The 22,314-nt window shown below is 35.2% G+C and overlaps 2 protein-coding genes and 2 long non-coding RNA genes across 4 annotated transcripts; 3 read left to right on the top strand and 1 right to left on the bottom strand.

Annotated features, from left to right (window-relative positions):
- Positions 1-584: 584 nt before the first annotated feature.
- On the top strand, positions 585-22,256 carry LOC124434313. Its single transcript, XR_006944740.1, has 3 exons — positions 585-596; positions 646-650; positions 21,908-22,256. It is a non-coding gene; the product is annotated as an uncharacterized LOC124434313 (long non-coding RNA).
- Positions 1,375-19,292, top strand: LOC124434293 (dihydropyrimidine dehydrogenase [NADP(+)]-like). Its single transcript, XM_046984183.1, has 25 exons — positions 1,375-1,509; positions 8,316-8,426; positions 8,574-8,656; positions 8,991-9,078; positions 10,504-10,665; positions 10,747-10,830; positions 11,201-11,313; positions 11,522-11,603; positions 11,746-11,833; positions 11,909-12,016; positions 12,568-12,737; positions 12,812-12,868; positions 13,527-13,580; positions 14,205-14,301; positions 14,539-14,723; positions 15,034-15,249; positions 15,310-15,474; positions 16,269-16,337; positions 17,003-17,086; positions 17,168-17,288; positions 17,433-17,695; positions 17,935-18,114; positions 18,343-18,489; positions 18,591-18,822; positions 18,984-19,292. The coding sequence occupies exons 1-25, from the start codon at positions 1,477-1,479 to the stop codon at positions 19,055-19,057; spliced, it is 3,066 nt and encodes a 1,021-aa protein (XP_046840139.1). The 5' UTR covers positions 1,375-1,476; the 3' UTR covers positions 19,058-19,292.
- Positions 4,960-7,491, top strand: LOC124434321. Its single transcript, XR_006944742.1, has 2 exons — positions 4,960-5,001; positions 5,375-7,491. It is a non-coding gene; the product is annotated as an uncharacterized LOC124434321 (long non-coding RNA).
- On the bottom strand, positions 19,184-21,496 carry LOC124434302 (hydroxymethylglutaryl-CoA synthase 1-like). Its single transcript, XM_046984193.1, has 5 exons — positions 20,947-21,496; positions 20,723-20,848; positions 20,281-20,626; positions 19,926-20,108; positions 19,184-19,748 (listed from the first exon to the last, which is right to left on the bottom strand). The coding sequence occupies exons 1-5, from the start codon at positions 21,386-21,388 to the stop codon at positions 19,355-19,357; spliced, it is 1,491 nt and encodes a 496-aa protein (XP_046840149.1). The 5' UTR covers positions 21,389-21,496; the 3' UTR covers positions 19,184-19,354.
- Positions 22,257-22,314: the final 58 nt, after the last annotated feature.

The following is a 22,314-nucleotide window of genomic DNA, read 5'->3' as shown; positions in this document are numbered from 1 at the left end:
TAGTTTGTAAGAAAAAAATTGCAGAATACGCCAATAAATCGCCGTAAAATTGATTTCAAGTGTAGCTCGATTTGAAAGCATCAGCAGCGACTAAGGCTTATGTACTGGAATTTACACATCTAAATATCGTATCACAGCACAATCTGCGATAGTGTGGCTTAGTTCGTGTGGCAAATACAGCGTTATCATACTCGATCTAAGGATGTATTGTAATAGAACAGGCATATTACAAAAATCAGTCAGAAATTGACACATGTTACGAGCACAAATTAAATATTTTGCTCAGAATAAATAAATTAGGTTTGATATTTTCAATAACAAGAATGTGTAGAAAGTTTTATATGCATATACATGCCTGAATGGTAAAAAAGACAGTAAAAATGTTGAAAACAGTAGCATAACATCACCATAACAGTACATTAAGCACTGTGGGCAGTGGCCATATAACCCACTGGTTTAGACTATGTCAATACACTGTTTATATATATGTGTAAAACACAGTCAAGACTACAAGTCTGGTGACTCTTCTTGCTTTAACAAGTAAATATTTTCCCCGTGTTGGACAGAGTGTATTGTATCAACCTGTGGTATCAACAGTTTCACAAGTGACCTGCATTTTATACTTCACAAAAAAATTTGGTGTAGCAGAGGTAGACTCATAATATAAAACAAATTCCGAAGAAGCAAGACAGACTCTATGACATAGACAAGCAAGACAAGCAAGACATAGACAAGACATAGACAAGCAAGACATAGACTCTTCGAGGTAGACTCTTCACATTCTTTCTGTAAATAATTTCTGAACGTATTAATTACTCACATCTTGACATAGCTATATTCGTTTGCCGACCAGAAACACCAGAAAAATGCATTTCTGGTACAATAATCCAGTGCAATATTTAATTATGTACAGTGAACAATATACTTTATATAAATCGTGAAAAATCTTTCAAACTGTTATCTCCAACTCGTTTTACTTAACAATAAATATCGGAAGATAATTCTACGACGTTCGATTGAACATTTTGTGGCAGATTGTGCTGTGATACGATATTTAGATGTGCAAATTCCAGTACCTTAAGCCTTCGTCGCTCCTGATGCTTTCAAATCGAGCTACACTTGAAATCAATTTTACGGCGATGTATTGGCGTATTCTGCTATCTTTTTCTTGAAAAACTATGGTCACATTGATTTTTTTCATTAATAGAGTAAACCAGTTTATGTAACCGTCGTGACTTGCAAGTAATTGCAAGATTTCAGCTTTGACCAGATATTTTCTAATACAACGCCATATTGATTCTCACTACTTTGGGGCTCCGGAAGTAAATTTGCCCGGCTTCAACCACCACTTATGAAATGTAAGCCGTTGCACTATCTAGTGTATTATTAGATCTGTGGCTTATTTCCGTAACACGATCTGGGTTTTGCATTCGATTTGTTAGAAGGCAGTTGTTGTAAGCAAATGCTTTCCGCGAAATGGCATTATCACACCACGATGTTGATATAGAGGTATGAGAAAATGTATTGATTTTATTTTCACGAAGGTAAATTATGCCTTTAGCGGTAAACCTCGTGTTGTAAATGATGTCAGATGCCATTGTATTGGTCTTGCCGGACTGTCCCAGTATTTTTTGATGAGATTTTTAGTCGTGCCAACCCTTGAATCTACTTAGATTTAAATAACGCAATCGAGATGGGCCAGACTGGAAAGTATGTCGTTTTTCGACGAGATCTCCGGTGCGCACTATGAAATTACTGGTGTGCTGGTGTGCAAAATATATTTTATGGTGCACTGGTGCGCATATGACGATCAAAGCATAATAATATTAAATTAATATACGAAGTATCGCTAATCTCGGTGTACACAGGCTCTTTTCAGTGTTTTATTGTGTCAAACATGTTGTACGTCGCAAAATCTTTGGAAGGAAAAATAGTAATTTAAGCAATATTGATGAGACAGGGTGTGATATTGCAAGAGACTGAATCTTGCTTTGTAAGCCTTTGTTGCTGTTAAAATATCGGAAGTTACTGTTTATACAAATGTCATTTCTCAACGCATAACTTCCGTTTGAATTGGATGTGAATATCTCGAGGTTTTGGTTCATAGATCTATAGTAGATTGGTGCGTTCCCCAGCCCGTTTCATGTCCTCGTACCATGAGAGCCATTGCAGAAATTTATACAAACGGTGATGAAGACTATAAGCTACCAAAGCATCGGCTACCATATTTTTAAGAACACAGAGCGTCAAATTTTGAAGTGAGCAAAGTTGTGGATAGAGTGAGGCATGAGCCTCCTCGATGTCCACATGTTTTGCATGAAAATGATTTTGGTGAAATATGACGGAGTTGTACTCACTCAAGGATTTATAGTTTTAAATGCGATATTTTATCTTTTAGTTTTTACTTTATCTGTAAACTGTAAATGTACACTTTAATTGTAAATGCTTGTTGCCATTGTAAACTATTCAACAAACACGCAAGAGCTTAAACAAAGTTAACTACTGCGTTATTTCAGGAATACTCAGCACCACATGCATCATTGAATGACCCTGCCACGCCCACAAATATGGCGGAATTTTGCCACGCCCAAATATGCCTGGTGTGCAATAATATTATTAAAAAAAATCTCCGGTGTGCAGAAGACATACTTTCCATACTGGGAGATGGGTATAAATATAAAGTCAACCTTTATAAATTACTGATTCAATACACAGCGCTATCTCTATACGAATATATGATAGCTATTCAACAGCAAATGAATTATGTATCGAATTTCATATAGTGTGTAAATCTCATTGCTTGTTTAGTTACTTGTTAAGTTCAATGAATATGTTATTCGTTGTTTATTTTATCCATATATTAACCCTTGTAGCAAATGCATTGGAAATCACTAATAAATTCTGTCAGATTATGCAATATTTTTGTTATTCACCAGTGTAGATTATGTGCTACATGTTTAATGCTAATATATATTAATAAAACATGTAGTCACCAGAGCCCTCTATTAGTAAGAGTTGGGACAAACGGTCTGGGGCGAGCGCGGAGCCGCCATTTTGGTTCCTACTTGCAAAGTTTAACTATAATAATACTATTGGAAATTGGGTTTATATGCAAAAGAAGAAGGCAATTTAAGCTTATTCCATGGTAGTATCAAATATATTAGGAATAATAGCAAGCTCTTTGCATTTTTTTAACGATTTGCGGCAGACCTGATTTAATTTCATTGGTTTGAGCTTCGTTTGCGGTTTACTAGTTCGTGCTTCAAATTGATCGTGACCCATTGTAAGAAGTATTTTCGTACGTGAACGTGTTTTCTCGGCTTATGTTCCGACTCTGTAACAAGTTTTCAAGATCTTTAAGCTTGGCGGCAAGCGGCAATGTTATCCTGGCATCAGTGTTATCAAATACTTGGACAAGACTTTGTTCGAAACTTTGAATCATAGTAATCATGCAGATTTGGTCCGAGAGATTTGTGTTCAAGATTTGTAACAATTTAATGGTAGTGAGTGATTTATGCCCCAATTTAATCCAAGCATGATATTTTTATTCCGAAAGATCACAAAATTTTCTTGCTCAGCAGAAAATGACAGACTTTTTTACTTTTTAGTTATTGAAATATGATTTGACCAAGATGCATTTGACCTTAAACGTTTTATTCCTGTATATGAAGTTATTTCGCCTTTATCACTTTATAAAGTATTAAAGTTTATTTCTAATAAAGTTTGTTAGGGATTCTGCTGAAAATTTTGGTGAAGCATTTCTTTAAAATGAATATATTATTTCTATAATATGAAACATTTCTGTTGTTGAAGAACAGTCTGTTTGCTATAAATGCTACTGTTTGTAGTCTTTTATACAGCATATGAGTCTGATCCCAATCTTTAATTTAGCAAAGAGTTAAATTTATTGGTTGAGGAATGACAAAACTTCTATATGTGTTTAATGATCAAACAGGGGTGTGTTGGAGGGAGCTCAGCCCCCGTTTGTTCAAATTCTATGCCTTGTATTGCCAGTGAAATATATATATCAAAAAGCTAGCAGCACCTAAATATATATCAGAAAGCCGGCAATATTTTAATATATATGAGAAAGGCAGTAACAGTTGTGATATACATTAAAAAGCCCAAATAGCTGAAATTATGGAGATATGCCTCTGATCTTATAAACCAAAGCCTACAATTAAAATATCATCGACAAGTCTAGAAGAGAAGTAATGTTCTACTTTGAGCTACAGAAGTAGGGTACATTTGTACAATTCATTACCAAAAATATATTGTACTCAGATGTTTCAGTGAATATCCTAATTATAATTACTTCATTTTTAAATGATGAACTAAAAATAATAAATACAACATGGAAAATCATAAGAGTTTCTGTGATTTGGTGTAGTTGTTTCAGTGTGGAAGTGGCTGAGAATTGAGAGGTTTGTAGATTGACCAATTTCAGAACATAATGAGAAATCATCTTCGATTAAAAAACAAGCTTTGGAGTAAGAAAACTATTGAAACTGCATCAGCACGAACTTTTCAATGTTATTTGGCCCAAAAATGTTTCTCTACTTGAGTCAGTTAATTGAACCTTATATCAAAAGCAGTTCAGCACAACAATCACCATACGCAATCAAATTTCGTAAGTTCGACGAAAAGGTATTTCTTTAATTTTTTTCGTAATCCTCGATTCTTGCGATATGTAATGACATTTAGTAGTCTTCAACAATCAGTTATTACACACTTATCCATAAAAAATCGCAATATTATCTCAAAATACTGTATTACTAGCAGCAATTGCTATATAAACACTAGCTGAAATTTCAAAACTAGGAACCAAAATGGCGGAAATTGATCAGGTGATCAATATTGCCCAATCAACGTAAGCTAAACGGATAACAATAGATGTCCCAACTCTTACTAATAGAGGGCTCTGGTAGTCACCCCCATAGCATCAATTTTTCTAAATCAAATATGGCGGGTCACGAAGAAAGGCATGTGAGAAAATTTGAGGTAAGTTTAATTTCATTTTTTGTTTTGAAATATGGTGATTTGTTCTATAAATTTTAATTTTATTTAAAAAAGGGCTTTTTTAGACATTTTATGCTGACTTTTAGCAAAGAATACGGATATTTTATGTTCGAAAATTTTCGATAAAAATCCTTGTAGTAAATCTGCTACATTGGTCAATAATTGATAAAACAAGCTACATGAAGTATTTAGAATAAAGTTGAGGTTTTTGTAAAAATTACGAAATAAATGCCTGCTTGCTATCAATTTTATGATGTCTTTAACATGTCAAGTACTGTGTAGAATGAAATTTCATACTACGACTATAGTTTCTTCTACTATTTACATATAATATTGATTTATACATGCTTTTTAGATGTCGAATCGGTTTGAAGACAAGTGAGATAATTAATTATGTTATTGGTTCAGAGAGTGAGTTGAGTGATTTGTCAAGAGATGATGAAACAGATGAATGGTTACCACCTGGTGATGAAAACCATGGTGCCGAACAACATGATGATAATATGGACATCAAGGCTGACAGTCCTCATGATGAGGATACGAACATTGATTTTAAAGATGTATTTCCTGAAAAAGTGGCCCATGCCTCAACTGCAAGAAACCAAGCAAAACATAAAATTGTATATAAGTTTGACAAGAGAAGAGCATTTGTTCCACCTTCAAACTTAGAATTCATTGATGCACAGCTTGAACCCGAACCAAAAGATGACACTTCCTACAACTACTTCAAATATTTTGTCACCAGGGACATGTTTGAATATTTGGCTGAAGAGTCCAATCATTACGCACATCAAAAAGTTGGAATTTCTCTTCAAACATCAGCTTGTGAACTGGAAACATTTGTTGATCTTTTTTTCACATGGGATTAGTGCAAATGCCTGCTGTCGGTTGCTATTGGGAAGCACACATCCGTTATAATCCAATAGCTGATGTAATATCAAGACAAACAGTTTCAGAAGCTAGTTTCCTATTTGCACAATGCCAACAACTTAACAGTAACCAAGGACAATAAAACTGATAAAGTCTGGAAGATAAGGCAATGGTGTGATGATTTAAATTCAAACTTTTTGAAAGTAATTCCATCTGAAAACCAATGCATAGATGAAGTTATGGTTGCCTTCAAAGGAAGATCAATGCTAAAGCAATATCTTCCAAAGAAGCCATGAAAATGGAGATTCAAGCTTTGGGCTCGATGTTCATCAACAGGCTTTTTGCATGTTTTTGATATTTATCAAGGGAAGAATGCCACAATTGAAGATGAAAGCAATGTCTCTGGTTGTGGATCGGGTGGAAATGTTGATTTCAAGTTGTGTTCAACTCTTCCTGCAAAAAGAAATTTCAAAATCTTTGCCGACAATTTTTTTCTAATTTTGAGATGGTTGCTGAACTGGAAAAAAGAGGATTGCATTATGTTGGTACCATTAACAACAATCGTCTTCGTGGTGCTCCTCTTAAATCTGAGAAAGAATTAAAAAAAGAGGGAAGAGGCTCAGATAACAGTGTTGTTGAGACAACCAGAAATCTCTCTTTGGTTCGATGGTGCGACAACAAGTGTGTCACAATGATATCTTCTTATTTAGGAAATGAAGATTGCAATGATATACAGAGATATGATAGATCAAAGAAACAGCACATAAGTGTTAGTCGTCCATCAATTATTGCTGTTTATAATAAATCAATGGGAGGAATTGACCTAATGGATATGCCGTGTTCGCTCTATAAATGTCAGCTTAGAAGCAAAAGATGGTATATTTACATCTTTTACCGCACTCTCACAATTGCACTGGTAAATGCATGACTCTTATACAGAAGAGATTGCAAAATTCTTAACTTCAGAGCAATGTCATTGAGAAAATTTCTAGCTATGGTTGCCTTTGCCTTATGTAATGTGAACAAACCACAACGTGGGCGTCGGGCATTGAAAAGTGCAAGGAAGAAAAGAAAAATTCAGTTAATCCAGCACCTGTACAAGATGTCCGATTTGACGGTGTTGATCATTTGTCCATTTATGCAAAGAAATGGCAACGTTGCCGAAATTGCACAGGTGGATTTTCCATCGTAATGTGTGGGAAGTGCAAGGTTTATTTATGCTTGAACAAAAACCGTAATTGCTACGTTGCATATCATTCAAAGTAACACCTTTTTGAATTTTTTAATAGCTTATATTATGCTGTAATATAACTTAAGCCTCTTATTGAACAAACAGAATTTTTGCAATACATATTAACAAAACATTATTAATACTAGCTTTTGCCTTATTTACCATTGTAGCAAATATGCTACATTAAGGAAATTCTCGGAAAACATAATAATTTATCGTTTTTTCTTTTTCATGGGTTAATTATGTATAAAGTAATGTAATAACCAAGGGAAAAATTTTTCAGAAGTAATTAGTCACTTTGGTTAATATAGAGTTGTAAACTGTATATCAAATTGGTAAAAATTGTGAAAAATTTTTAGAATGACCCAGAATTGATATTTGCTATATGAGATGTTTACGTTATGAAGAATCACTTCTTGTCTTGCACTAAACGTCACCATTTGTAATATATAACTGTCTCTTATTGTCGTGAAAGTATTTTTTCCTCCATCGGTCCGGTGCAAACGACTAATTCGTACGGTTCTTGCACTACTATTAACATTGATTTCAAAAAACCTCTTAAAAGGGAAAAATATACGGCTTGAACTGAGCAATCACTGAAAGAAAATATTGCTTCTAAGATCACAAATTTTATTTTTTGTCAGAAAAATATAAACACTTTCTTTATAAAGTTGAGAATTTTATTATCCAATGGATAACGTTAACCAGTCTTCGTGTGATAGGCCCTTGATTTTAAAACAATATGAAATCGAACTGTCATCATATTAAAAATAGTTTGATAAAATATTGTAAATGAGCAAGCATTTGCGTCTATAAAATTAGGAGTGCGCACTGCGTATTTGACAGTTCATGTAACTATTTCTAATAACCAGGATATATTTCTAAAGAAATGAGTTATGATAACGCTTAGAAACTTACCAAATCTTGCAGGCTGGTTAGTTACTAGTAGATACGCTATGGAGCCGACACATGTTCAAGACAGTTCAATATATTCCATTCAAATTTCAAAGGTTTATACAGTAGAGTATATAACGTTCAATAAAATTTACTATCCAGTGGATAGCGCCATTTGGGACTTCGTGCAACTGTCCCCAGATTATGAAAATCTTTTCTTCTGTTTCTCACATGGAATGTAATTAGAGGTATTTTAACCAACATCAGACAAAACAAAATTTAAAGTGAACGTCTTTTATAGAACCTTTTAGCTCTAAATCCGAGAATTCATCCTCACGCTACAATTGTTCACTCTGCGGCGACAAAAAGAATAAAGAAGCATTGGAAACGAAATCAAGACAAGTCGTGTTCTGTATGTATGAACATTTGAATATTCAAGTTAACTTTAATTAAAAAATTCATATTGTGATAAACAAAGAAACTTTATGGTCTACATCAAAATTTTTCAGAGCGTTTTCTGTACTGTTACAAAATCTTACTCAAACAATTTGCCAATTAGACTTGTGCGGATCTCACGAAGAACTTTGATGATATCAAACATACTACATTGAGTGAAAGAGGTGCTCTAAGAGAGGCAGCGAGGTGACAAGGATATTTTCCACTAAAATCTTTTAAAAAACAGCAATCTTGCATAGTCTAAAATGGTTTAAAGCCAAAAAAGTAAAATAACGTAGATCTATGTATAAGGGTGAAAGTCACGTTAGATAACCTATCCCAAACATGAAATATAAAAAATTTTGTTAAGTTTCAGCCATTCAAATCAATGAGAATTGTTCTACCCAAACCCAAACCCTAACCCTAAGCCTAAGCCTAATCTCAACCCTAACCGCAACCCTAAAACTATTCCTATCAATTCAGGCATTTTTGGAAATTGTTTGGGGATTGTAATCTAATAATTTTTTTGATCTATCTTAAGATGTTTGAAATGTGCTGATGCGCCTTGTCAGAAGAGCTGCCCCACCCAGCTTGATATCAAATCATTTATTACAAGTATATCCAACAAGGTAAAATCTTAATATTTATCGACTGTCTGTGTTTATTCTGAGATTCAGCAGTTGAGCGCAACTAAATTTCTTTCAAGAATACTGTCTTGCTTTATAGCATTAATAACTATAATTTCCTTCATTGATGTGGGTTTTAGTACCTATATCACCCTCAGGGAAATTATCTACGTAGATAGAGTTGGCTATTTTAAGAACATGTTCTCCAATGTACGCCACGTCCGGTGAACAACACCCAGTCACAGCACCTCACGGTCAAACACGAAAAAAGTCAACGTTGAGGCACAAAAAGTCAATTTTGAGGCCCAAAAAGTCAACGTTGATGCCCAAAAAGTCAACGTTGATGCCCAAAAAGCCAACGTTGAGGCCCAAAAAGTCAACGTTGATGCCCAAAAAGTCAACGTTGAGGCCCAAAAAGTCAACGTTGAGGCCCAAAAAGCCAACGTTTAGGCCCAAAAAGTCAACGTTGAGGCCCAAAAAGTCAATGTTGAGGCCCAAAAAGTCAACGTTGAGGCCCAAAAAGCCAACGTTGATGCCCAAAAAGTCAACGTTGAGGCTCAAAAAGCCAACGTTGATGCCCAAAAAGTCAACGTTGATGCCCAAAAAGTAAACGTTGAGGCCCAAAAAGTAAACGTTGAGGCCCAAAAAGCCAACGTTCATGCCCAAAAAGCCAACGTTGAGGCCCAAAAAGCCAACGTTCATGCCTCAAAAGCCAACGTTCATGCCCAAAAAGTCAACGTTGAGGCCCAAAAAGTCAACGTTGAGGCCCAAAAAGCCAACGTTGATGCCCAAAAAGCCAACGTTGAGGCCCAAAAAGCCAACGTTGAGGCCCAAAAAGCCAACGTTGATGCCCAAAAAGTCAACGTTGAGGCCCAAAAAGTCAACGTTGAGGCCCAAAAAGCCAATTTTGAGGCCCAAAAAGTCAACGTTGAGGCCCAAAAAGCCAACGTTGATGCCCAAAAAGTCAACGTTGATGCCCAAAAAGTCAGCGTTGAGGCCCAAAAAGCCAATTTTTAGGCCCAAAAAGTCAACGTTGAGGCCCAAAAAGCCAACGTTGATGCCCAAAAAGTCAACGTTGATGCCCAAAAAGCCAATTTTGAGGCCCAAAAAGCCAACGTTGATGCCCAAAAAGCCAACGTTGAGGCCCAAAAAGCCAATTTTGAGGCCCAAAAAGTAAACGTTGAGGCCCAAAAAGTCAACGTTGATGCCCAAAAAGTCAAGGAAGATCAAATTTTCGTCTTATAAATTATATTGCAAATGTTCTTAAAATAGTCAACTCTATCGAAACAGATTATTTCCCTGGGGTGATATAGGCACTTTAAACAACACAGTAAGTGAGTAATTCCAAAAAAAATTATCTTACAAATGCGAAGTATTGTGTACGTTCTAAACTACTAATGTTGTGGTACATGGTTAAAATTTGTGCAGAATTTCTATGGTGCAGCAAAGACAATCTTTAGTGACAACCCACTTGGTTTGACCTGTGGTATGGTATGTCCAACGAGTGATCTCTGTGTTGGTGGATGTAACTTATATGCCAGCGAAGAAGGTCCTATCAATATCGGTGGACTTCAACAATTTGCAACGGAGGTTGACTATTTGCTTTTCACATTCCTGCAACATTTGTGCCTTTCCAATAAGGACCTTCTTTTATCTAAACACGTGACGTAGGTATTTAAAAAGATGCACTTACCTCAAATTCGCGATCCCAGTTTACCGAAATACGAAGAATTACCGACAAGTTATCGAGCCAAGGTAAGGCTAGATTATAGAATACAAATTCACTCATTATCCACTCGTATATATAATATGCCTCGTTCCTTATATTGATTTCTAAATGATACTAAATAGATAATTGAGAAGTAAATGATGCTTAAATTTAACTTTACTATTACTTTTAACTATGTATGCGGTATCCTCGAGTTTGTAAGGGGCCTTCAAAAACGGGCGGGTATTCTATAATCCTCCAAGGTAAAATTTCTATGATTTTTTTACGTCTGCAAGCAATTGCCTACTCAAGCACTTTGTTATTATTACTAACTCTACATCATATACATCGCGTGATCATCACTGATCTCTATAGATTGTGTAAGTAACTGTACAGTGTCTAACTGACTTTTGTTAGATTGCTCTAATTGGCTGTGGTCCGGCATCATTGAGTTGCGCAACATTCTTGGCAAGATTGGGATACAGTTGTATTACAATATATGAGAAAGAGAATTATATAGGTGGTCTGAGGTATATTTGTTAGGTTTCATTTTTACTATAAATGTGATACGATATCTGTACAAGTATGTGTGACCAAAAAGTCTTTGTATATGCGAGCTCAAAAAGTAGTTTTCAACAAATTTTACATCACAACGTCACCCACGTCGGCATGAAGAAGATGTTAGTTTGCAAGTGATGACTTTAACGTCAATTGTTCGACGATATTTTTCTTATCTAGTTCTTCGGAGATTCCACAATTTCGACTTCCATATGATGCTGTTTCGTTTGAAATTGAATTAGTGAAGGATTTAGGTGTAAAGGTATGTGAAGTTGTCTTTCAAATTTTCTTTATCACTTTCCTTCAATTTAATTCGCTAATTTCCAGGCAATAATTTGCATTTCTATATCATTACACGGCTGGGTTTTTTTCATTTTTTTATATTAAGTTATCGTATCTTTTAGATTAAGACAGGCACAGCTCTTGAATCTAATGGAATGAGCATCGAGTCGCTACGAGCTATTGGAAACAAGGCGATTTTTATTGGCATTGGTAGTAGTGAAATTTTTATGTATGTGTTTACTGTTATTTTTACATGAAAAACAATTTGCGTTTTTTTTACATTAGGACTTCCACAACCAAAAAACATACCAATATTTGAAGGTTTGGAAATGAAACATGGGTTTTATACGTCAAAAGATTTTTTACCAATGGTTTCTAAGGCAAGTAAGCCAGGTGAGTTCAATCAATCTTTCTCATTATATCATATTTCCATTGCATCCATTTTGCAAATACCTTTGACTCATTACAATTTGTATTCTTCAATGGAATGTCTTACTTCAATGCAGGGCCGTTGGAACATGATTAAGTTCAGGGGGGTCTACATCGTTCACTGAATATACCAGGGTTTGCTTTGAGGTGTTCGGGGGGAGAGGAAGCTAAAACCCTACAGGAAGATTTTGGTTCTTAAATCTTTATGCGTTACTCGTTTTGCTGAATTAAAAATTAATTTTTATACTTATCTCACTTAAAAAAACATGATTATTTAGAATTCTTAAGAGGGCTCAGGTTTATGCTTTTGAAAGTTAGATGTATCGAGCCTCTTGTCCCAGTTTTACATATTCACTGAATATCCGAAGCTGTTGTTCTTTGCAGTCTTAGTTTATCGATGAAATCCTGTTGGTCTTGAACACTCTCGGACATGATAAATTAAAAAATTGAACATTAAGTTTCTATGTACAAAGGAATGGAACCATTTTTTTTCATTAAACGAATATTTTTTTAAGGAATGTGTGGCTGTAAGTCACAGCTACCTCAGTTATCAGGAACAGTCATCGTTCTGGGTGCTGGCGATACAGCATTTGATTGTTGCACGTCTGCTTTGAGATGTGGTGCTAAACGCGTATTTGTCGTTTTTCGAAAGGGTTTTAGCAATATCAGAGCTGTTCCTGAAGAAGTAAGTCTTATTGGTTTGAAATGTTATGTTCACATTTTTACCACGTATTAATTGGTGAAAGTCTCTTTCCTTAGATGGAAGCTGCAAGAGAGGAAAAATGTGAGTTTTTACCGTTCAAGTCACCGCGCAAGGTAATGTCTTCTCTCTAAAAACTTATATTACTCTTCAGATCACACACAAGTTATCATCATCGAACACCTATTGTACATCGTGAAGTATCGTATAACGTATGTAAATATAACTATTTAGGTTTATCTGTACATCGTGATGTATCGTATAACGTATGTAAATATAATTATTTAGGTTTATCTGTACATCGTGATGTATCGTATAACGTATGTAAATATAATTATTTAGGTTTATCTGTAACATCGTGATGTATCGTATAACGTATGTAAATATAATTATTTAGGTTTATCTGTAACATCGTGATGTATCGTATAACGTATGTAAATATAATTATTTAGGTTTATCTGTAACATCGTGATGTATCGTATAACGTATGTAAATATAATTATTTAGGTTTATCTGTACCATCGTGATGTATCGTATAACGTATGTAAATATAATTATTTAGGTTTATCTGTACATCGTGATGTATCGTATAACGTATGTAAATATAATTATTTAGGTTTATCTGTAACATCGTGATGTATCGTATAACGTATGTAAATATAATTATTTAGGTTTATCTGTACATCGTGATGTATCGTATAACGTATGTAAATATAATTATTTAGGTTTATCTGTACATCGTGATGTATTATTTTCTTTAATATAATTTTATAGGTACATCTCAAAAATGGGCGCATATATGCCATGGAGTTTTGCCACACGGAAAAGGTATGTTGTATATACCTACTGTTATATGTAGTGTAATCACTTTTCAATCATAAAAAGTCGTTCATGATATTTCCACGAGTCATATATAATGTGAAGAGGTCAGGGTATCATTAATCGCGATATTTTTACCAGGGGTCGGTTGCACGAAGAACGAATAGCGCTATCCACTCGATAGCAAATTTTTTTGAACGTTTAAAAAACCTCTTAAAAGAGAAAAATATGATTTGAAATGAGCATTCAGCAAAAGAAAATATTGCTTCCAAGATTACGAACAACTTTTTTACAAGTTTGAAAATTTTACTATCCAATGAATAACGCTATTCAGTCTTCGTGCAATTGCCCTATTCTACGTTTATGTTTTGTATAAAAAGTTATGAAAACGTATTCTACGTTTATGTTGGTTTTTGAAAAAGGTTTGATGAGCTAAATAAAAAACAATGGTGTGGAGTCAAAAAAATGCGCCATCTATTCAATACGTTTTACATTTGGCTCATACTCTGTGCGACAAAATAACGAAGTAAATTTTCTGCGAGTGTCTTTCAATCAAATTACTTTAATGTTGACTTAACATAACATATGCTACCTGTCATTTTCACTTATTTGTGGATAATATATCTTATATAGTTGGATGATGGGACGTGGATTGAGGATGAAGAGCAAACATTGAAAATAAAAACAAATTTTATCATCTCGGCTTTTGGATCAACAATTTCAAATGACGGTAGCGTTTAGTGCAATGTTCAACAACAAATTTGTTAAAATAGGTTTCTATAAGGAGATCTTCTAATAAAAGTGCTAGGAAATCAATCACAATGTCATGCACAATATTGAAAAAACTCATATTATGATATGTCCTGTATAGTGATTGAGTGAAATCAGGTTTTATTGTTCATAATCTTCAAATGTTTTCCCCTGATGAATTCAACTGTTGTAATTATTTTGGCTACTTTATTTAAAGTTGTTGACGCGTTGAAGCCGCTAAAGTTCAATTCATGGGGCTTGCCTAAAGTCGATGAAGAAACTATGGCAACAAGTGAGCGTGACGTGTTTTGTGGAGGAGATATTGCTGGTGTTGCTAATACGACGGTGGAATCTGTAAATGATGGCAAGACAGCTGCTTGGCACATGCATAGATACATTCAAGTAGGGGCTATTTTCTTTTTGACTTTTTGGGTTATTTAGATACCTTCGGAATCTTCTAAGGTCCCGTTTATACTATACCGGATTGCTATCGTAGCAGGTTGAATATTCTTTATATTTAAAAGGCAGTGAAATTGTTCAGCGTCAGAAACACAATGAAATAGACTAAATCTATCAGCTTAATAAGCTTTTACTCCGTACATTTACAGGTGTAAAAGGAAATGAAGATGTCGTGATGAGCGAATCCGGTATAGTGTAAACGCAGCCTAAGCATTAAAAGATACTAAACAATCGACCATATCGTTTATTTCAGTCAGCCTTTGGGGAGACTATTTTACCAACTCCGAAACTGCCAAACTTCTTCACGCCCGTTGATCTTGTTGATATTAGTGTGGAGATTTTCTCCTTGAAGTTTGAGAATCCTTTCGGCTTAGCAAGTGCTCCACCCACAACAACATCTGCGATGATTCGTCGCGGTTTTGAAGCTGGCTGGGGATTTGCCGTCACCAAAACTTTTGCACTAAATAAGGTAATTTAGATGAGTTATTTAATTTTGCGATTCGTAGTATCACTGTTTTTACTTCTGTAGGATTGCGTTAAAAATGTGTCGCCACGAATTATTCGCGGAACTACTTCCGGTCACATGTATGGCCCAGGACAAGGAGCTTTCCTCAACATTGAGTTGATTAGTGAGAAGTCAGCTGCCTACTGGTGTAAATCTATTACTGAACTCAAAGAAAGTTTTCCAAACAAGGTGCGCTTGTTCTTGAATATAAATATGTTTCTTGTTATAGCTCAGTGTTATAGTACTTTTCAATTTTATGTTATCGTCTCAGTCAATCCAGATTGATATCGTATCTTGTTATAGCTCAGTGTTATAGTACTTTTCAATTTTATGTTATCGTCTCAGTCAATCCAGATTGATATCGTAACTTGTTATAGCTCAGTGTTATAGTACTTTTCAATTTTATGTTATTGTCTCAGTCAATCCAGATTGATATCGTATCTTGTTATAGCTCAGTGTTATAGTACTTTTTCATTTTATATTATCGTCTCAGTCAATCCAGATTGATATTGATCGGCTTAAAAGTTTGCACTGTTACATGTCAAAGCTTGCTGTATTTGAACTAAGACTGTTTGCTTAAACGTCATGATAATCAACTCTTTCTGTGGCAGTGTAGCAGATCTGCAACAATCACCACACGAAATGTGGCAAAAAAATTTTGAAAAAATTCGTCGCCTAAAGGGTTAAATCCAAATGGTGTACGTCAAACTTTAGTTGTAAAAGGACTTCATAGGTTTAGTAGCTTATTGAAAGCAGAATAACCTAAGTTGCTCTCAGAAATATTTAAAATCACGATGAAATCATTGATAAATGGTCTTTTCGTATGAATTGTTCTATTTTAATAATGAAATTTAAGATGTGCTTTGTATAAGTTGGAAATATTTATTTGTATTTATGTACTTCAAAAAATAGCCAAAAAAGTTACGTCAATTGCTAGGTTTATAAGTTTGCTTCTATAAATTGATTATATGATTATTTATCAGGTTCTTATTGCCAGTATAATGTGTGGTTACTCCAAGGAAGATTGGTCTCAATTGGCAAAAATGGCAGAGGTTAATACTTTTTTCTTGTAGCTTTTGTATGATTAAGTGGGAAAATTGCTACATTGACCTTCAATGGACCATTTCCAGAAATTACCAGAAAAAAAATATTATCTTGAAAATCGTTTATTTATACTTTCTTTATTAATATGATGAAAACACAAAGTCGTAAAATTTTGAAAAAAAGTTCACGAATTTTTAATGTTCATGAAACGTTCATGAAGAAAGCAAAACGTTCACAAATCTGTGAACTCTGTTCACGATCTGGCAGCATTGTAAACATGTTTTCAACGCATTAATACGAATTCCAGTTCGGATTCGATGATTTCGACGCAGACAATCAGATGTATTTCTGATTTTAACTAGCCTAATGTTTGTTTATGTTGATAATCGTTTATATCTGTAAAAAATTCATTTTGGCATTTTACCACTGCTTTTCTTGTTCTTTTTTACTTTGTTTATATTATATTAAATTGCCTTAGTTATTTAATTTCAAGGGGGGCTCAAACCCCTCAGCCCCCCTATACTCCCTCTACGCCTATACTCCCAATCGTAGCGTAGCTAGGTGCTTGCTATTCAACATACTTAGCAAGGAAACGACTCATTTGTTAATCCAAATAGCCTGCTACAAATCTTTGGTCAGTTTTTCAAAGCAGGAATTTATATCCATCTTATAGACTGCTGGATCTGATGCATTAGAGCTAAACTTGTCGTGCCCGCACGGTATGGGTGAAAGAGGCATGGGCCTTGCCTGCGGACAGGTAAGAGTCGGAGCTGGTGTGAGTGAGATGTTCATTGTTTACATGTAACAGCACGTAAATACTAAACACTTTGTTATTCAGGATCCTGAAATGATAAGAAATATATCAAAGTGGGTAAAAAATGCAGTCAAAATTCCATTCTTTGCCAAAATGACACCCAACGTCACTGACATTGTTGTCATCGCTCGTGCTGCTAAAGAAGGCAAGTGAATAACTTAGTTGCTGCATGGAGATAGCGAATGGTTATATTTGAACTAAACGCACTCAAAGGCACAGTTCTCTGAGTTCTGTCTCAATTTGTTTACAATGTATTTGGCGTTTCTTATAACGGTCGATGTGTGTGTAGGCGGTGCAGATGGTGTTACAGCAACCAATACTGTGTCAGGTCTGATGGGCCTTAGTGGAAAAGGAATACCTTGGCCACATGTAGGTGTGGAAAAGCGCACTACGTACGGTGGCGTATCGGGAAACGCCATCCGCCCTATTTGTTTACGAGCGGTTTCGGCTATCGCTCGAGCCTTACCGGGCTTTCCGATCTTAGCAAGTGGTGGCATAGACAGTGCTGACGTTGCATTACAATTCATACATGCTGGTGCTTCGGCCGTCCAGGTTTGAAAACATTTTGATGACACTAGATCCTCTTTTGCGTAAAGTAAGTTTTAGAAAGATTCATAGAGATGAATTTTATCATCATTTTGGGAAATTAAAAATTTACTTTTGAACAATACGAGCTCATTGTCATTAAAATGAGTTTCATTTACTTCATAGAAATATCAAATGGATTATTTCTATTTTGTTTTCAACGGAGTGTGTAAGTTACATTATTTTTCCTTCACGGACTTTTAAAGGTATGTAGTGCCGTACAAAATCAAGATTTCACCGTTATCGAAGACTATGTCACAGGATTGAAGTGTTTACTCTACATGGAGTCCTGCAAAGATTTTGATAACTGGGATGGCCAGAGTGCTCCTACTGTAAAACATCAAAAAGGAAAACCTGTACCTAGAGTCATAGATCAAATTGGAAAGGTGAGCGGGAAGATCATTTCATATTTTTACTAATAACTATGTATTTTTGGCATTTATTTATGTTCAAGTTTAACTTAGTGTTATCAAAATTTTAGCAACTTTCGGTTCAAATTGCCAGTTCAAATTATTTTAGCAATAATAATGAACAATAGTTCAGGAACGGGAGTGGACTGACAGAAGTTGAGTTCAAAACTAATTGAAGTTCAAAACTAATTCATAAATTTTCAGAACCTTCCAAGCTTCGGGACCTATTTGAATGAAAGAGAGAGAATAATCGGTGAATATAAATCAAAGATGGACTTACTTAACGAGGAGAACATGCCTAACGGCGTTTGCCTGCCGGTGCAGGCAATCAAGGCCACTCCCACAGTGAGAGTGAGTTTTACGATTAACCACCGTACATTTTGCATCTTTCAATTGCTCGTATGTTTTTGATATTCTCAATGATGTAATTTCTGTGATTATTTGTATCAAAGGACATGATTGGTCGAGCACTCGACAAGATCAGTTCTTACGGTGAACTAGACAACAAACAACAAGCTGTTGCAGTAATTGATGAAGAGATGTGCATCAATTGTGGGAAATGTTACATGACATGCAATGATTCTGGATACCAAGCTATTACCTTCGACCCATTAACGCATTTACCTCATGTAACTAAGGATTGTACTGGCTGCACATTATGTGTCAGCGTCTGTCCTATCATTGGTAAGTATTATTGATGTGTCAAGTCACAAATAATTGTATCAAATCCTAATTATATCGGAAAACTCGAACATTTTGTGCGGTAAATACATAAAAACCAAAATGAAAATTTATGCGTTGTAAATATTTAAGAATTATCACAATCACAAGTTTTATGTTTTCAGATTGTATCAAAATGGTGCCAAGAACGACTCCATACGAACCTAATCGCGGTATACCATTGACAATGAAAGGATAGATTATTGAGGCACACAGAATCTACTCTGGAACAGCTGAGAGAAGTTGAAAATCCATAATAGATGAGAAAAAGGAAATTACAATGAGCGAAACTAGGAATGTTCAGAAATTTAGTTAGGAATTATCATTAATCATTTTGACGAATTTATTTTTGTATTTTTAATCGCAGAATGTTTTTTTTTATCTACATACTTCAATAATAGTTGTTGTCCTAATCATGCAAATTTTTTTCAAAACTTGCACTTTTTATATTTTCACCAGATTTACGATATAAAAAGATTGCTGAAATCGATAATAACTAGGAATGGCCATTTGTGATCAAAGTGTTCTTGCTGCCATTGATATTCATCGCTTCTTGCTTTGTTTTACGAGCATAAGATCTCCTGTATTTGGAATCGACATGTTGCAGATAATACGTTCCGTCCCAAAAATGCTCAACAGAGCCAGACGGCGAATAGTCGTTCATGTGGGCATTTTTCTCTCTCATTTCCAGCGTTTGCTCGAACTCAGCTGGATCGAGGCATTGTCTTGATTGTAGCTTTGATTTCATATCCGAAACGTTGTTGCAAATCTGGATGAGTTTTGGATCTTGTGATTCTGAACAGACTTTAATTGAGTAGAATGCTGATGCAAAACCAGAGCCATAACAGAACATTCCGATTCGACACCCGGCCAATTCGTTGGGGGATAAACTATGGAAATAATTAATGCTGATCATTGTAAAATTTTTCAAACAATTTTTATACAACAATTTAAGTCTTTCTGTTCATCTCCTACGTTTTCCTTCAGAAGAAAAAATACAGCGATAAAACAAAAGAAGGAGAGTATTTCTAACCAAGCCAACTAGAAGCACAATCAATAATACTCACCTTGCTATTAGAGAGCCCAATCCTGCATAAACTGACGCGGTGTAGGCATTACCGACATTGGTTGCAAACGTCAGAGATGGCTTGGTTTTCTTTTGAAATTCTTTCAGACTAAAGTTCACCGACGCTTTCTCGATCTGCTTTGCTTTCACTTCGTCTTCGTACAACTCGTCAATTTTAACATCTCTGAAAATGATTTGTGCTCAAGAGTAATCTTATTCATACTGTTTAATATAGAACTCTGTGAAATCGAAGATTTTATCTAAAGAACAATCTTTCCAAAAGTTGTATATTGTTTTTGATTATTGGAAAAGCAACGAATGCCTTCGTGCACGTTTTCTAATCTCACTACTCTCACCTGAATTCTTTCAATGTTTCGTATTTTTTATCCAAATCGATGACGTCACTTCTCAAAAAGTCGAGAAATATTAAGCGAGCCAGTGACTTTTGCGTAAGCTTGCACACTGGACTATGAAATACCATGTAATCAATATCATTCATAGATCTAACATAATGAGATGAATCGCCATTGGCTTTTGTTTTGCAATTATATTTCTCAGATTTCATCAGATAACGATGGTAGCATTTCTCGACCGCTTTGAGATAGCAATTAATTGACAATTTTCCATCCACCACCGGATACTGAGACTCAAAATTTGGTTTGTAAAAATCGTAACAGTGCGACATAAACACGGAACGTAAGCCTAAAGAGATAAAAATTCTTCAGCATTAATTCCGCACGTCTATATGCATGTATTTCTCGAAACTCCAAAAATTCAATAAATGCTTTAAATTATCACCTCTTTCTATTACTAACGGAGCATTGGGTCCAACCAACATTGCAACAGCACCAGCACCTCCTGATGGTCTAGCGTTGCCAGCAGCATAAACAGCTATGTCAGCACACACAACTAATGCAAGTCGACCTTAATTGAAAAATTTATAGTTCGGTTAATTTTTTAGATATTGTATATAAAAATATGTCTGATGGAGTTATTCGTATGAGTCAAAACAGCTGTCCTACCGTCCCATGCACTGCTCTCCATCCAGTCTAAAGCGTTGAAAAATGCTTGAGTACTTCCAAAACAGGCATTAATTGTGTCAACTCCTTCGATATTAGAATTTCCACTCGCTTCAAACAGTTGCATCAGTACAGTTTTTACTGATTTGGATTTATCCAAAATCGACTCAGTACCAACTTCTAATCTTCCAATCTGCTTTGGGTCAATGGAATTCTTCTCAAGTATGTTATGAACTACAGTTAAACTGAGAGAGTTCGTGTCTTCGCGATCCCCACAAAATCCCATTCCAGTTTGGCCCAGACCAATTGTGTACTTGCCTTTACTAACACCATCATATTCTTCAAGTTTATTTTGATCTACGTACGTGGAAGGAAAATACACTTCAATGGCTAGAATACCTACATCGTCTGGCCAAGAAGCCATTACACCGTTGTGGCTGGTCATCGTTCGTTGCTTGCAGTAAATGATCTGATTTATTTGCAATCAGACAATCCATAAAAAATCGCGCAATGATACGAAAATGAACTTTGCTTCATCGCGAGTTCTTCCTGGTACTGAGTGGTACTTTTACAAGTACTACTTTTACCAAGTGGTACTTTTACCTATTGAAATCCTCTATAACCTTTTTACTATGAAGCGTTATAAAATTATTTTACATATACAAAATGAACTTGAAAATAATGGCTGAAGCGAGACCAATGCTGTGAAGGCGAAATATGCTCTAGGATTGAGGCAAGATGCTGTTGCTGTGATCAGATCAATATTTATCTTGTATTCTTGTTGTCTGTCGTGTGACATGGAAAACAAACAGAAATTGGCTTAATGCAATGTCTAATGATACGTTTCAAGGGTTTTATTCATCCAGTTTTACTCTAAAAGGATTTGGAACATCATTATTGTACAAATATCAGAATTATATTTTCTGCATTGATCGCGTGCGTGGGCCAAGAGTGTAAAAGGAAGTACAATGTGGTTGTAATCACGTGAAAAGGGCTGCCTGAAACTGCGTGGTACAAGAAAGACCTATGAATTCGCAAGTTTTGACTTCTTCTTTTGTTAATAACAAAAAACAAATGTTTAGCTTGCAACTAAGTAATGAGAAATATTTAATGTTGATTAATCAATGAATGTTTGATTTAACTTTATGGTCAATATACATAAAATTGTTTTTACGTAATATTTCATGTAAACATGGTTTTCATACTTTTCATAATTTTTGTACTAAATACGGCCCATCTTAACTGAAAAAGGATTAATTACTACAACAAAATGCATATTGGTTGCACTAAATCGGCGCACGCCGAGCACCTCAGTTTTGCGTGAGTTATATTTTTTCCAAACCGTGAAGATACGGCTTCAGATAACGCATA

The sequence above is a fragment of the Xenia sp. Carnegie-2017 genome, unplaced genomic scaffold (genome assembly GCF_021976095.1).
Source record: "Xenia sp. Carnegie-2017 unplaced genomic scaffold, XeniaSp_v1 HiC_scaffold_1, whole genome shotgun sequence".
NCBI classification, from domain to species: Eukaryota; Metazoa; Cnidaria; class Anthozoa; order Malacalcyonacea; family Xeniidae; genus Xenia; species Xenia sp. Carnegie-2017.
Note: the sequence above shows the minus strand (reverse complement) of the source record. Positions and strands in the feature narration are given on the sequence as shown.

Coding starts and splice junctions, on each gene's coding strand:
- LOC124434293 (XM_046984183.1), top strand. CDS start 1,477: ATGGCATTATCACACCACGATGTTGATATAGAG. Junction 13,581..14,204: donor AGTTTTGCCACACGGAAAAG/GTATGTTGTATA, acceptor TATCTTATATAG/TTGGATGATGGGACGTGGAT. Junction 15,475..16,268: donor AAGAAAGTTTTCCAAACAAG/GTGCGCTTGTTC, acceptor ATTATTTATCAG/GTTCTTATTGCCAGTATAAT.
- LOC124434302 (XM_046984193.1), bottom strand. CDS start 21,388: ATGACCAGCCACAACGGTGTAATGGCTTCTTGGCCAGACGATGTAGGT. Junction 20,627..20,722: donor TCCGTTAGTAATAGAAAGAG/GTGATAATTTAA, acceptor TTATCTCTTTAG/GCTTACGTTCCGTGTTTATG. Junction 19,749..19,925: donor TTGGGCTCTCTAATAGCAAG/GTGAGTATTATT, acceptor TTATTTCCATAG/TTTATCCCCCAACGAATTGG.